Below are 17123 nucleotides of genomic sequence, written 5' to 3' on the forward strand. Positions count from 1 at the left end.
TAGCGATTTAATGAAATCACCTCTATTTCCACTATTGGGCCCCGTCCGTCTGGCCCCTTGGGGGTCAGAGTCACAATTTATGCAAAATCTGTTCTCCTTCTTCCAAGGATGTTTCTAACCAAATTTGGTCAAAACCAATATGAACTTTTGGACTAGTAGCGATTTGAAGCAAATGTTGACGGACGACAGACGGACGGACGGACGACGGACACCGCACCATGACATAAGCTCACCAGACCTTCGACTACCAACAGGAAGCCCATGGGTCTTAACGGTCTCCTGAGTTCTGAAATACATACTAATAGTTGATGTTTTTGTTTTCTGTATTAAGTATCTAACACACTTGACCAGTGTGAATCATCATTTATGCAAAATCTTTCCCCTCAGGTTGTCCTGGCCAATTTTGGTTTGAATCCATTCAAGCGACCCCCATGGCCCCAAGAAAGTAAGTGTCACCATTTATGCAAAATTTGTTTCCCTTTCCCAAAGAATGGTTCCTGACCATATTTGGGTCAAATTCATTCAGTACTTTGTGACAAGTAGCGATTATTTTAGGACTTGCTTCTATTTTTCTTCTTGGGTCCGCCCCTGTGGTCAAAGGGGTCAGAGTTACCATTCCCCTCCTCAAAGTATGGTTCTGACAGAATTCGGTCAAAATCCATGGAGTACTTTGCGATAACGATTTAGCGGACTTGCTTCTATTTCTCCTATTGGGCCTCGCCCCTATAGCCCAAGGAAAATCAGTGCCACCATTCATGCAAAGTCTGATCCCTATTTGGTTCAAATCCATTCAGTACTTTGTGACAAGTAGCGATTTTTTTTTAGGATTAGCATCTATTTTCCATTTTAGGCCCGCATCTCTACCCAAAGGGACACCATTTACGCAAAATTTGTTCACCTCCTCAAAGGATATTTCTGAACAAATTTGGTTAAAATCTTTTCAGCACTTTATGACTATTAGCGATTTAAAGGAATTGTTGGCGGACGACCGGCCCTTCGGACCAGATGAGCTAAACATTGAGATGTCCAGACCGACAGTTAGTCATCATGTTCATGCACAACTGTATGACTTGTTTGTTTGTGTTTAACTTCCTATTAATAGCCAGGGTCATTTAAGGACGTGCAAGGTTTTGGAGGTGGGGGAAAGCTGGAGTAACCGGAGAAAAACCACCGGCCTACGGTCGGTACCTGGCAACTGCCCCACGTAGGTTTCGAACTCGCAACCCAGAGGTGGAGGGCTAGTCTTAAAGTGTCGGGACACCTGTATGACTAATGTGAACGTAGAAATGAACTGAGAGAAGATCCTCCTAGTGCTTCTCACGAAATGGCGAAAACCACCAATGCTTTAGGACAGATTACGAATGCTGAGGGTATCCGAATTACCTTATGGACGATGGGAGAATAGGCGAAAATCATAAATTGACTATAAACCCATTTTGAGAATGTCAAAACAAAAAAAACAAAAAAAAAAACAACAAAAAAACCCCCAACAGAATAAGAAAATGTACCTGGCCATTGTCCATTTGTAACAGGTAATACAAGGTACCTGGAAATTCGTATACTAAACAATAAACACGTTTGAAAATAACAACAACATTTATTAAACATTTCAATGTTGAGATATCACCAAAGGTAAACAAATACATGAACGACAATGGTAAGAACAATGACAATGGTAAGAACAATGACAATGGTAAGTACAATGACAATGGTAAGTACAACGACAATGGTAAGTACAATGACAATGGTTTGGGACTTGATGGTCAGATTTGTATTCAAGGGAAGTACCCGAGTACTGTCCATAGTGTATTACGTACGGCAAGAATTTATAATAGATGAATGATGCGACCAGCGCCATCTTGCGTACAGAAAAAGTACTATTGTATCTTTAAAGTATGTGTTGTACAATGTATATAGTAATTACTGTAAATCACTTATTTTTCGCGTGGGATTGATTTTCGCGGTATTTCGCGAGGAGTGTCAACGGCGAATTCAGATCATTTAAAATTATGTACAAAAATAAAATCTTTGGATGCCGACCAACCTATCAGGTACCGATAAAGGTGTTTTGCGAAGTCCAAAACTCTTAAAGCTCATTATTCGCGAATTAAAGTCATTTCTGGATCAGCGTTCGCGAAATCATATTCGAGAATATGTCTGAAGAGGTAAGACCGCGAAATAAAGTATTGCAAAATATACGCAATCTACAGTACAAGTATCCAAGGGAGGTATGCTAAAGGTGAGAACAGACAGGTTATTGTTTCTGATATCACAAGAAACATATTCACGGGGACATACATTTTCACACATCGAGTCATCATAAACGAATCACTGGAGTATACGATAAACAGTCATCCAGACTAAATAAACATCTGAATTACATAATATCTTACTGTAAATGTGGAAATTTAAGCGAGGGGGAAATTTACGCTAATTACGCGGAGTCATTTTGATCGCGAAGATTACCCACACACGTATTATTTTGATATCAAGTTGCGTAATCTCGAACTACAAACGAAGGTGGGTCGATCGCGAAAATTACACCCCAACGCATATAGTTTACACATTGAAATCAAGAAATTAACCCCCTGCGAAAATAACCACGTTTACAGAATATATTTACACGTGTCAACATACAAAACGTCAGAGATAACAATACTGTTTTAAAGCTATCCGCTTTTCCAGTGTTGTATATAAGTAATTGTAATCATCGGTCACTAAATCTAAACAATACAACAAACATTTAACTCGTACAAGTGGTCGATTCAAAAAGTATTCCTCTCTATCATTTTATCCCATTTTGCGAATGTCCAGTAAGAGGTTGAGTTTTATCACCCGGGATAGACAACAAGAGAGGATATCGGCGCCACCTCATTGATCATTCGGTTAATATCCGGTGGTTCCGGTACCTTGGTGTATGACGGAACCTGCCGAGATGTGACGAATGCTCCCGCGAGAGATTGGAGTGCCCCATGAGTTTGACTTCACTGGGTTCCATAATTTTGTATGCTCGCCGTTAGGCTTGGCTTCGAAAATATTCATTAGCGCAACCTAGCTACCTAAGAGGGTCGAGTTGCGCTGATATTGCGCACGAGATCTGCCGACGGTTCAGCTGCAATAATCTGTATGCTGATTGGTTACTTGCTTCAAAGCACAACCACAGCAAAATTGTGAAAGACGTCCAGGTTTTGATGTAACCATCACAAGTCTCAGTCTGTCCCTGTTAAAAGTAACGTGATTTGAACGCCGGACTGGGTCACACCCGAAATTCGGTTCGGCAAGTGTGTCACGAATAGACATAGCACTAAAGTAGTTTTGAACGAACAGTCCATACATAACGGTACCGTAGGTAATGCAGCTGATCCGATACAATCCATGGCGTTCCTAACCAAATTACGACAACGAATGACGTCATCAATGACGTCATATCACAAATACTAATGTAACTTGTATAAACCGAATCTGTTTATTTTAGAGTCGTCATATATATAACTCATGTCTTTAACGGCGACGAAGATGGCGTCTTGGGCATTTAGTTGGAGAACGGCTGTCGCCACACTCTTTTTTATATCATTTTCCTTAAGTGAAAATCTGTGCATTTGCACGACTTTGTTTGGATATCGTACCAAGGAATGTACTTGAATATTCACTTTGTTCACATCGCCATCAGAATCGATACTTCCTCTAAATTCCAAATCACTATAAACAACATACAGGCCGTCTTCAGGAACTGTCAACATAGTGTAGGAGGCGATTCTCGATAGAGTTACTTCCCCTTTCAAGTAAGACCCGTCATATTCTGTCCAACGTAATCCACTGTCTGCAACACAAAGAAAAAGTCACGTGATACGATGTTACATTGTTGTTCTATACGTATAGAATATTTCTCTCCTGACAATGTTAAATGGAATTTATTGAACTCGTTTAAAAATTCCAAATAACAGGCATGAGAGTAAGCTTCTGTTAATGAAATTGAAAAATTTCAAAATGATTTATATATTTTAAATGCAATGTATATATGGGGGTAAATCATTAGTCATATGGTACATTCGTGTCTTTATTTTCAAAGACAATCGCGCGATGTCGTGTATTAATTGTGACGTCATTAATTTTTTTTTTTTTTTTTTTACATATTTCGTTTGTGATCAACTTTGCTCCAAATGTTACAATTTAACGTGTTCACCAATTAAAGAAACAAATTTGACGTTTGTGACGATGATCACGTGATCTAGAATCATGTAATATGGGGGTTGCATAGCGATTTCAAGTCAAAATAAAATAACATTTGAGCAACTGTGACTTTGACCTTGAGGTCATAGGCCTGAAATGGGAAATCGTCTGAAATATTTAAGTTCTTAACACCTATTCAAGGTTTTAACAAAATAAACATTTAGGATAAACTTGTGGCGGTGGTCTTTTATTTCAAAACCTGTCGATATGAATTTCAAAATTCGTTTTAATCGTCGTTCATATGAGGAAATGTCACAAAAATATTAAAAAGATATTTTTATCGATTGACTCGATCATTTTCGGAGATAAAAAGTATGCGATTTAATGGTACGCATCCATATTTTAAGAGGTGTTATGGCTGTTTGTGTTTCAGGCAAATCTCTTCATATTTTTATTTCTTAAAGTAATTAAATATGTTGTTATTTGTAAAAATTAATGAGTCAGCACACGTAAGTATATATCCTGAGACCTGCTGTTAGCGTGGGATTCTGTCTGAGACGAAACAAACCACAAAACTGACTCATTATTTTGTGTCTTGTGGTCAAGTCACGTGGGACATGTACGTAGTGCCCTGAAGGAACACTTTGAACAATATAATTCTATCATTTGGATAGCTCTGAATGCTGAAGTGTTAGTCTCGCATTCCCCAGACCCTCGTCCTCGCTCGAGACTGCCTCAAACGAGAGACTCCATACTCTCGTCCTCGCTCGAGAGGCAGTCTCGTTTGAGGCAGTATCGAGCGAGGACGAGAGTCTGGGGAATGCGAGACTACTGAAGTGTAGAATTCTGGAAAAGGGTGTGGCGGTGGTGAAGTCGATTGGAGAATGAGGGGTGCGGTTATGGGGTGGGTGGGCATTCGGATCTTAAATGTTAAAAGTCATATGTTGGCGCGTTACCTGAGCTTCCTTCAAAGTCCAAGAACACCAGGCCGGCGGGCATAACACTCCCATCTAGAGGATTAAAAATATCATTAGATCAGGGTTTACGAAACACATGTACATAAAAAAACATAATAGAAATCTCAAAACTAGGCTATGATTATCAGAAAATGCTTGAAAATATAAGAGATATGATTATAATAAATAACCAATAGTTGTATATGTATATACAGATGTATATTTTTAATTATTTTCAATATTGTTTCGAAATTTCATGGTTCTGCTCTCGATACAAAGCTAAAGCCGATCAGTTTTACATTTTTTTATCGTCATCAATGTAATCATAAATCACAGGTGCCCGACTCGTTTTCTAAATTATAACATATAAGAGTACTTTTAAATGAGAAAGGTTCTGAGCCCCCTTGGAATAAATCCATCCAATCCAATACAATCGAAGCTATGGTGCTTAGAAATAAATACATTCGATTTTAAGCCTGAGGGAGCTCACAACCTTTCTCATTTATATTTACTCTTATACGTTATCATTTTATAAAACGAGTCCGGCACCTGTGCATAAATGTATAGTTAGACACCTCGAAACACCACAAGGCGGTGAGACTAGAACATTTGTTTTTCACATTGTGTAGAAAGAATGACGTAGCCTCAATTTTGGCAGATTAAATTTTCTGATAATATCAGAATTTATAATAAAACGATTACTTTGTACAATTATACAGAATGATATTGTGCTTACCTAGGACTGGCGGACATCCATAGTCATCGTATGATAGGGTAAGCCCAAACTTCGGACTGGTACGCGTTCTTGCCTGGAAGAAAATGGACATACTTAACTCTTGCGAACATACAACAGAGGTATATCTTAAGTATTGATAAATAAATGATAATATATAAAGTTATGATAGATAAATTGATAATATATAAAGTTATGATAGATAAATTGATAATATATAAAGTTATGATAGATAAATTGATAATATATAAAGTTATGATAGATAAATTGATAATATATAAAGTTATGATAGATAAATTGATAATATATAAAGCGATATAATACAAAGTTATAATATTCAAATTGATAATATATAAAGCGATAATATAAAAAGTTATAGAAAGATAATGTTTAAACCGATAATATATAAAGTTATAATAGATAAATTGATAATATACAAAGTTATAATAGATAAATTGATAATATACAAAGTTATAATAGATAAATTGATAATATACAAAGTTATGATAGATAAATTGATAATATACAAAGTTATAATAGATAAATTGATAATATACAAAGTTATAATAGATAAATTGATAATATACAAAGCTATAATAGATAAATTGATAATATACAAAGTTACAATAGATAAATTGATAATATACAAAGCTATAATAAATAAATTGATAATAAATAAAGACATAATAAAGAAAGTTATAATAGATAAATTGATAATATATAAAGTTATAAAATATAAGTTATAAAATATAAAGTAATAATATACAAATTGAAAAAAAAAGTTATGTACCGAAAAATAGTTTTATTTATAATTTCAAAAATATAATTTAGTTAAGTATGTTAGCCCGGTTATGAGACAGACTGTGTCAGCTACTAAGCTTAAGTATATACCTACTTAATCATGTATAAAGGCTGGTCACCTGCCATACAATTTACCAGACATGTTATGTAAGAGATTAGTGGCCTACAGATTCCATGTATAGGTATTAGGTAACTGTCTGATATAGGAAATTGGCAATCGGTATTTAATTCCTGTACAGATAGCTGGAAGGGAGTCTTGGGTTTGGCACTCAAGCCGGCCGCTGGCCGAAAGGCTGACCACTACTTTAGGATGTCATATTTTGTACATAGTGTATATACATGTATTGGATTAATAAACTACATATGCAAATGGAACAACTTATATTATATTGGCGCCGCGACCCAAGACGAATCACCACTATACGATCACGACACAAAGAAAACGATCAACGATCATTTATGAGATTAAACAAATGCCGACTATGAAGAAGAAGAAAAAAAAAACCAGGCTCAAATTTTGGTGAGGACTAATTATTCAAGTATTTATATTAATTGTCAACAGGAATAAACTGTTCGTCGTTGTGCTGTTCCATGTATATTCATCATTGTATCCAGAGTTCCTGTTATATACTCCTCTTCCAGAAGAGACATTGTTCATACATAACTGTTTTATATAACATTTTTATGGAGAGTTTGCCTAACGTGGTTTTAACACGGGGCGTATTTTGTAAATTGAACTCTACCATATTAGTACACAACATATTTTACGGAGAGGCAAACACCTGAAGCAGTATTAATGCCAGGAAGAAAATGTCTACATGTTTCCTCATCCAGATGTTCATCACACACCACATACCCGATGTAATATTACGGACTAGAAATACCTGCGGATTAACGCTAGGAAGAAGTTTTCTATATTGTTTCATATCCAGAATTCCATCCTCAAGGTGTGATACTACGGATTTGAAATACCTGTTCTAAGACCAGGAAAGAAGATTTTAATAACATTTCTATACCCGGAAATTCATCAATAACCACTTATATCAAGGAACTTTCTGGAACATTTTGTATTTATTTTTCTCAGCCTTATTGTGCGAGATATATCATGCTTGTTAGAAAAGTTGGTTTTACAGCAGAAGCAAGCCCTCATCAACTTCATCACTTTGCCGCAGCACATATGATGAACATTTATTTTCTTAAAATTAATTTGAACTTTGCCATTCAATATCTTGGAACCAATGGATCCAACTACATTTGAACAATTCACGATTTGTGTTATTAGTGACTTCGAATTACCGTTTCGGGACTTAAATATATATATATACTTCAATGTTTTATAGTAAGATATACATATTATGTTTTATTATTGGTTACTAACGCCATTGAATATAAATACAGCTCTACATAACATGATCATGATAAACCTGTTAAAATTTGAACGTATTAATAACTACATTCGTCAGCAAAAGAATATTTTTACAAGCTTTTCATTTACAGTTAACGTACTACTGTTTTCAGTATTTTAGTAAACCTTTTATATGATTTACCTTATTACTACATAATAGCTACTACATAATGCTAATGATACAGTTTTTAAGCATCAGTTAATTCAATTTATCTTATTTACAAAATCTTATTTTTTGTTTTGTAGTCATTAATGGCTATCTCAAAGGTTTTCACACTCAAAGCAAGGATAGATTTACAATATTATATATTTGTTATTCCTTTGTAAATTATGTTATGACTTATCCATGAATTGTGTTGTTACGATATATCATTATTACCATAAGATTTCTTAGAATGTTTACATTTTTACATTTACATATCATTTTATATATTTTATGGCGAGTTTTGCCCACGTGGTTTAACACGGGGATTAATTATTATTGAAACTCGACCATTTTATATGTCTGAGGCAGAGAAAGTGATGCGGTTTTACGCACATTAATATTATTCTACTGTACTCGTATGGCATACACAACATACAGTTTACATCTACGGATCAGAAACACCCGATGCAATTTTAATGCCGGGACAATATTTGTCTTTGTTTCTATAGTATCCAGATATAAACACATACTATTACTCAACTAGGAATTCTTTTGGTAAGCTTCATTTCATTAATTATTTTAGTGTCAGCCTAATTGGAGTGCGACATTCATGACTTGGCTTTGTGTACGGTAGACGTCACAACAAGTAATATATTTTTTTTATTTTCATATTTTCATTTCGTAACAGCACATGAATGATATTTCATATCGTATTTTTTTCCTCTTGTTTTTTTTTATAAAGTACTGAAATAACTACATTAAGCTTTGTTCTGCTATAATTCATTTTAACAATGTAGTACATGCAAGTCTTCAATAAGTTTTAGATACTGCTTATTATTTTTATGACAGAGGGACGAATGTACCCATGTACCCATATTATTGATTAATCATGATGCCGAAATTATGATCTAATTTGCCATCAATTATTACAGAGGGACGAATGTACCGAAAAATAGTTTTATTTATAATTTCAAAAATATAATTTAGTTAAGTATGTTAGCCCGGTTATGAGACAGACTGTGTCAGCTACTAAGCTTAAGTATATACCTACTTAATCATGTATAAAGGCTGGTCACCTGCCATACAATTTACCAGACATGTTATGTAAGAGATTAGTGGCCTACAGATTCCATGTATAGGTATTAGGTAACTGTCTGATATAGGAAATTGGCAATCGGTATTTAATTCCTGTACAGATAGCTGGAAGGGAGTCTTGGGTTTGGCACTCAAGCCGGCCTAGTCGGTTTCCAAGGACTGGACTAAGCAGTTCTACACACTTAAATAAACCAAGATACAACGACTTGGACTCCGTCTTCCTCTCTTACACCATACACAACATTTCTACAAGTGACTACAAAACCTTGTAGTTCACAGTTATAGTATATAAATAGATAATATGTACAATCATTATACACAAAGTAATGAGATACAAATTGAAAAAAAAAATGTATTTAAATAATAACATATATAGAGGTTCCCCAACGAGTGGAGATAATTTATCATTTTTATCCAATTCTCATTAGTTGATTTTCTAATTTGGATAAGACACGAGTTTTTGTTAACATTATAAAGCTTTGAATACCATTTAATTTCCCGAAACGACCAACACATGTGAGCTATCATTGTAAAGTTTTGAATACCAATTCACTTCCCACTACGTCAAACACATCTGTAAACAAAAAATCGCGATACAAAATCATTAAACAGGGAAATGGGTCTATTATCAATAGACATGGTAAGATTTTTCAGCTAAAGGAAGAATTTGTATCCCGCTAGGAGGTATGGCATGTATGGAGATTCGGTCAATGTTGGAGTTCTGCGGATCATGGCGGTTGACCTTGTCCTATAATATAAGACTTGGAAGGTTCATATCGCGATTTTTTTAACGTTTTTTTATCGGACATTTATGCCGAGGGCAATTATTATTAATAGACTTGGTTTGTCTCGGCATTGAAACAGCCACAACCTTGCTTACAGGGGCAAACTTTTTTTCCAAATACTCTGCCGTACGAGGGCTGATTGATAAGTTATGAGCCTCGTATTGAAGGATTTGAATTTTGCCGGACTTATTGCATTATTTTTCAATGTAATCCCCTTTAGTATATATACACTTTTGCCAGCGGTGTTTAAGGGTCTCAATGCCACTTTTATTGGCTACTCAGAAAGTCATCCACTGCATCTATGACGTCATCATAGGACTGAAATTTGGTGCCTGAAATAGCTGTTTTTAGTTTTGGAAATAGATGAAAGTCTGATGGAGCGAGATCAGGTGAATAAGGCGGATGCTCAATCAATTTAAAACCACAATCGTGAATGGCAGCCATGGCAATGACAGACTCTTTCACCCTAACCCTAACCCTAACCGAAAAAGGCAGGTGATGTTAATGAGACATTTTGGAGTGATTCACATTTTATTTATTTACATCGCGTGATTTTCCCCACATAAGTCGCCTCCGGCCCTGTGTTGATATTCATGTATGTGTGTCATACGATATGCATACTACGATAGAACAGGGAAGTCATTATCAAATGAGATATCATGTTCTATTAAGAACCAGATATATACAATTCTATGTAAGGAATTTCTAAAGAGTCTGGTAAAACATTATCTTTATTCCATTTTTCCGGTCTAATTAATTATATATATACACGTTGATCCATTCACCTAGAAGCGACACAGGTGTAATTTCACAGGTAAATATCGATCAGCGTTATTGTACACACGATTGGTCAGAGTTATTTTTGGGTTCTTACGTATAATGCACTCGTGACAGGTCACACGTATACATGTACGTACGACATCCATCGGGTTCCGTCGGTAATACACGAAGTCAAACGACGAAGCGGAGTCTCGTGGATCCGGAAGTCATCCGATTTCGATATTAGTCTTATCATAACTAGCCCGAGTTTCCTCTGGCCCTGACACCATGTCTGGTGTACTCCAGATATGGTGTCGGGGCCAGGGGAAACTCGGGCTAGATCATAACCTGCTAGAATGGTGTTAAGATTACGAAATTGAATAATCTTTATCTACATTTGATAGTTGAAGATATAAAAATCATTTCTCAAAAAAATATGATAATTTAACTGAATAATATTAACATCAAGCTAAAGGTTATCTTAACAAAGGCGCGGTGTTGTAGCACGCTTATTAGTCGATGATCGATTTCGATATAATCGAATTTCGACTTTCGAGCGTTCGAAACACCTTTAACCTAAATTCCATGGTACAAACTGTGTAACTTCTATCATATCAGATTTGATATTTAAAAAAAAATATATTATTTTAATTTTACATTTTTTGAATGAATATAACTAGATATTTGATCACTACAGATCAGAAAAATGTGAATCAAACTATGAATTTAAATAAACACAATTACTTTAAGTGAAGACATGTACGATTAAATCAGAACTAAACTCTATGCCATGCACAGATATTTCGTCTTTCTGGTATTCGTCGGTGATGCTCATAGGAGAACAAAATCGGAAAACCCGAATGGAAGTTAGAGAAACCTGACGCGGCCTATAGTTAATCACAAATCAATGAATGACTATGGTCTTAAATCAATCCAATTTCTGATCATTTTAATATAATTTAAAATGTAATGGTGTTACATGCATCCGAAGGTTCATATGATGACATTTGAAATTTACATCGAATAAACATTTTTTTTTTTAATCATTATTCGAATATGAAGAATTTCGCTTACCTATACTGCCATATATATAAATATGATCGGAATTCTGTGCCCCTGTGCAAGATTTTTAGACTAATCGTAAAAGGACCTTAATACCTCTGTGAGAGATAAAATCATTGAACCCTATCATGAAATGAAAGCGAGGAAAAATATCCGGCACTAGATATAATTTTATTTTGTCGACTCTTTATAATTTCCTATTTTTGTTTATTAAGTTGACAATACTTGAAGATCGATATATAATAGATAGACATTACGTACGCCGGAGTTACATTGTTAGCTTAACTAGTTAAATCCACTCCTGTCATCTCCATCATTTCTGAACTTACCATATCACTGTCAAGTTCACTAGCTGTGTATTCTTTGCAGCACAGGGGTTTGGTCCCATTGTTCACCGGGTATAGTGTTACGAGATCAAGTTGGACGCCCTTCCCGGGGTCGCACTGAATACAAACTTGGTCCAGTTCCGGGGGGTCGAACGTTGACCCCTTTCTCGTTGAGGATACCTTCGAGCCTGATTTTAAGTTCACGTTTTCACCATTCTGACTGTCGGTTCCTGGTTCTTCCACTGAAGCCAATTTTCCAGCAAGCAAAAGTCCTAACATTATCGACACCAACAAAAAGTTAATGAGAATTGAAACGACGAAAAACAGGCCCAGGGTTCGTGGTTTAACACATCCCAGTCGTCGCTTTGTTTGGGCGGTATTATCATGATGTTCTTCATCCACCATACGGTCTGAGCTTGATTCCCCAGCGGCCATTGTTAAACTAAATCCTCTGAATTCTGAAAAGTGTTATTGAATCGTCAAAACATTCTTTCTTCTTCGTGCTGTTGGTCTGTGCAGCGAGTCCGGGTTGTTTACAATGCTATGTAATGGAAAACCCAACTTCGCTAGCTGAGCAGTCTGGATCGAGCTGTGAATGATTAGCGGGGAAACCCATTCACAACACACGTCATATACCGAAAGTAGGCTAGATACATTGTGCACAGTTCGTGTAGCGGTTTGTGGTCTGGATTTCCCCGTGTCTATTTTTAGTAACATGACACATTGAACAGGTGTGTCCTTTTAAAAACAGATATATAAAAGGCCTATACACAGCATGAATGAAATACCTGTTCAGACTCGCGACTAACAGCACTTCCGAAGGGAAGATTGTAAATACCTGTGGCTTTGCTGGGTAGGTCGGCATACAATTGATGATACTTGACGTTGAATATGTTTCTAAACCACAACGCACTAAGGTCAAGCAGGCACCAAGCTAAAAAAATACCCGATATCAATAGTACTTTACATTGAAACTGAAAAGTTTAAATTTGTTTTTGTTTTGTTATTTTTTGTTATTTTTTTGTTTATCTATTTGATTGGATATTTTTCTTTTTCAATGTCTATTGCTTTTGTTCGATGTTTTGTTTTGTTTATTCATATTTGTCATATTCAAGAAGAATGCTGCAGAAATGTGTAGTCTTATACCATGTTTAAAGTACACAATTAAATCCTTATCGATATTTTCATATTAATTAACTTCATTGTAAAAATCCTCGTTATCTATTAGCAGGGACAATATTAGCCGGATATATGTCAATATCCTGATTGGCGTGTGCCATTATTTGACCGTACTGCCGACTCGGGTATTTCCTGTGATCTCACCAGGCGTTCCGACTTCCTGGTCAGCGGTTATATGATAGGTTTGTACCTTGTTTTTTTCAGTGTTAAATACACAGCATATGTAATAACTACTTGTAGTAAACACACTTTATATTCCGGCATTTTATGAACACTTAAGGTTCTAAAAAATCGAAATGCATCTCTACTTCCAACACATTCTTTCCTCGTCAGTGCAAATTTGTGATCGATATCGGCTCTTTTTATCTTTATATATAACCACACCATGGGAAAGTCTAATTACCACCCCCTCCATCCACCTACATACACTCAAACAAGCACATATTTTACCAAGAATTCTTCATAGATAACAGCTGCCGTTTCCATGCTGAGATTGTTTCCATGGTGACCATGGAGATGATTGACAGCAGTCGTAGTAGCGCACGCGTAAATTTTCTCCCGAGTTCAGCGTTTAAACCGTCGAGTTTTAACAATAATAAAAGAGGTTCATCAATTCTGAAACATCTCACAACACTCCAATTCTGTACCAATACATGCTTGTACTTTTGTCGTAAACAAAAGCATTGTGTAATTAATTGTTTATAGATCTACGGGAACGTACATCCTTCACACGTGTCAGACACAAAGCACATTAAGACGGGCTATAAGCACATGTACATTTCATTCCACGTGCAGCAGTTTACAGTGCCTTTCAAGGCAAAACGAGACCAATTGTTACAGGTAAAAGTTTTAAAATGGGATAATTATTTCCAATTATTCTGTTATATCAAGAGAGAATAAGATTTATTACCGTCAGTTCTAAAAAAAAAATCAAAAAACTATTTGGGGACAATTGCGATCTTCTGACAAATGCTTGCTTTCTTACGAAGCTGATTATATTGAAGAACGTGTCGGGATTAACATCTAGGGACCTTGCAAAGTCCTTTAATCTATTGTGTCGATAAACAAATGACCTTATCAGGGATGTTCCTACCATAGAATCTTGGTCCGTTAAAAGGACCCATTCCCCTAAAAACATCTTGAGAAATTTCCCGAAATGAATGTCAATTTTTCAAGATTGAAAATATGCTTGATGTGAAAAGACCTGAGGCAATATTAGATAAATAACGACCAAATGAAGTAAAAAAAGAACAAAGGTAGTATCTATTAATAACATGAATTTGTTTGAATTTCTCTTTCCTCTATTTTCCCAATTTCACATTTTGTCGCGTAAAAATTCTGTATGCATGTATATATATCTGATTAAATGGACCCTGGACCCAGGTGAAAACTTGTTGGAAAATCCCTGACTTATTGATCCTGCCAATCGGATAACCCTTCACATTAGATAACTTGAAATCAAGGACACTGCAGACTTAAATATTAGCTGCTTACCTCGATCTTGACATCGTCACAAGATCACTGCATAAGATACACACAGACAGGGAATCGTCGGCACTTTCCGTAAACGAGAAAATATTAAGTATTTTCTCGTTTACGGAAAGTGCCGACGATTCCCGATTGATTGAACATAAGCGATTGTGCGCAATTCATGGGGGAAAATCCAGGCTCATGACAGTATATGGTTATCGTAGATTAAGAATTATTCTATCATGTTTGCTATGCAACGCCAGTTTTGATTGGTTTAAAACCATGTATTATTTTCCAATAACCCACGCTCGTGTCAATAATACACGCTCGTGAGTCAAGGCTGTTACAATTTTATATACCTAATATTCACCAGTTTCATAAAAAGGTAACTATAGCCGAGTGGGCTAATGGGTTAGTCTTTCAATAATTTTTTATCACGACGCGAGTTCGAATCCTACGGAGGCCCTCCTTTTTTATTTCTTTTTTTTCTTTGTTTTCCTTTTTTTTTTAATCCTTTTTCTTTTTTTTTTCAAAATCAATGCCATATGATAGATGATCTTGATCGTAGTACTGTATTGCCTGTATATTTCATCAATAAATAATGCAATACTCAAGAAATAAATTACAAGGTTTTCTCGGGGGTTCTTTGCTGTTTTTCTTTTAGAAAGAGGTCGATCTCAGAATTAAACAGTACATGGTAGAATAGAAATAATCAACTTTGAATCGTGTATTGTTGCAGGATATACAACTCGGACTCGGATATTTTGCAATTTTAATTAATAACTCAGGCCTGCGGCCTTCGTTATTAATTTAATTGCAAAATATCCTCGTCCTCGTTGTATATCCTGCAACAATACACGAATCATCGTTAATTATTTCTTAAATTAAACTAAATTAAGGAAATGGGTACGAGAGAGTGTTTGGCCCAAGAAAGTTCTTGGTGACCTACATTTCGGCGAGTTTGAAGCACCGAAAGGCTAGAGTGAGATATAGAATGGAAATCAAAGAATAAAAAGAAAACAGAATTATCTCCATTGCAACTGATTCGATGAATTTTCTTTTCTTGATTTCGTGTCCGCAATTCAAACTTCATTTTAGCAGTCTTTAAAAGGGGCATCTAAACAGCAAATCCGGTCAAAACATTGACATTTTACAGGCCTATAAATCCCTATTATGGTGCAATGTCACAGAAGTAACATTGATGACCTTTTAGTAGGCCTATGTATCATGGCCAACTGTTGGACTTGCTGTTGACATGTAATTTGTTAAGCTGTTCGTAAATTTCAACAAAATGTAAGAAAAATGCATGTTTCACAAGTGTCTAAAGCACAAAATAGGAGCATTGGTTTGACCAGCTTTGACGTTATTATATGTATAAACGCTGTTTTTATTTTGACCTTGAATTGCAAATGGCAGTCGTGAATGATATCACACAAATACGGCATATAAGGAGGTATTCAAAACATAAAAAAATGCTCTTATTAGACAATATATAGTATTCTTGAAATGGCAAGAGACTGATTTTATGAAAAAATGTTCAACCGCTGAGTTTGGGGTAAAATATGCCTATTTTTGAAAAAGGCCACAAACTCACCAATTTAACAATTTGACTTTAAAAGGTCCATAGGAGTATTTTTATTTACTGAAATGCCTCCCTTTAAGCAATATTTGTGTAATATTATTCACAGCTGCCATTTGCATTTCAAGGTCAAAACAAATAAGTGCTTATACGTACATACAGTAAAATCTGGTCAAACAAATGCTCCTACCCTGTGCTTTAGACACTTGTGAACATGACAGCTTGGCTTTTTTTAAAGGTTTGGTCATTTTCGAGACTTAAAATTATTCCATGCTACATCTTACATGTACCTCAAAGTTACTCTATGGAAGAAACTGGTAGTATATACAGCAAATTGTTGGTGATTGTAAGAAGCTACATATCCAAACAAACATTTTGGTATATAACATGACTATTTTTGTGCAAATCTTTAGATATTTATTCGTGTTTGAAATTCAACATAATTCTGCTATATAGATTACCCTTAAGGCCATTTCTTTATAAATCTCGGACCACCTTCACAAAATCCTAATCATCAGTAGGTCGATCACAATTTGTAGAGAATTTTTTGATTTGCTGGGAAACAGCTGTATGCATGATGTCCCTAATGTCACTGACTAGTACAAGAAAGGACGAAACAGCTGATGACGTCACTAAAATTACTGACTAGATGTCCCTA

The 17123-nt window shown here is 35.6% G+C and overlaps 1 protein-coding gene across 1 annotated transcript; it reads right to left on the reverse strand.

Moving 5' to 3' along the window:
* Positions 1–1577: 1577 nt before the first annotated feature.
* On the reverse strand, positions 1578–12882 carry LOC117342102. The gene is made up of 5 exons (XM_033904098.1): positions 12241–12882; positions 5863–5935; positions 5127–5180; positions 3418–3820; positions 1578–3376 (listed from the first exon to the last, which is right to left on the reverse strand). Exons 1-4 carry the CDS (start codon positions 12670–12672, stop codon positions 3438–3440), a joined length of 942 nt encoding a protein of 313 aa, XP_033759989.1. The 5' UTR covers positions 12673–12882; the 3' UTR covers positions 1578–3376; positions 3418–3437.
* Positions 12883–17123: the final 4241 nt, after the last annotated feature.

This window comes from Pecten maximus, chromosome 14 (assembly GCF_902652985.1).
Source record: "Pecten maximus chromosome 14, xPecMax1.1, whole genome shotgun sequence".
Taxonomy (NCBI): Eukaryota; Metazoa; Mollusca; class Bivalvia; order Pectinida; family Pectinidae; genus Pecten; species Pecten maximus.

What these genes read in the sequence shown, in the direction of transcription:
- LOC117342102 (XM_033904098.1), bottom strand. Translation starts at nt 12,672, where the DNA reads ATGGCCGCTGGGGAATCAAGCTCAGACCGTATGGTGGATGAAGAACAT. An exon ending in TGGATGTCCGCCAGTCCTAG is followed by an intron (nt 5,181 to 5,862) that starts GTAAGCACAATA and finishes TTAATCCTCTAG; the next exon opens with ATGGGAGTGTTATGCCCGCC. An exon ending in GGACTTTGAAGGAAGCTCAG is followed by an intron (nt 3,821 to 5,126) that starts GTAACGCGCCAA and finishes TTTGTGTTGCAG; the next exon opens with ACAGTGGATTACGTTGGACA.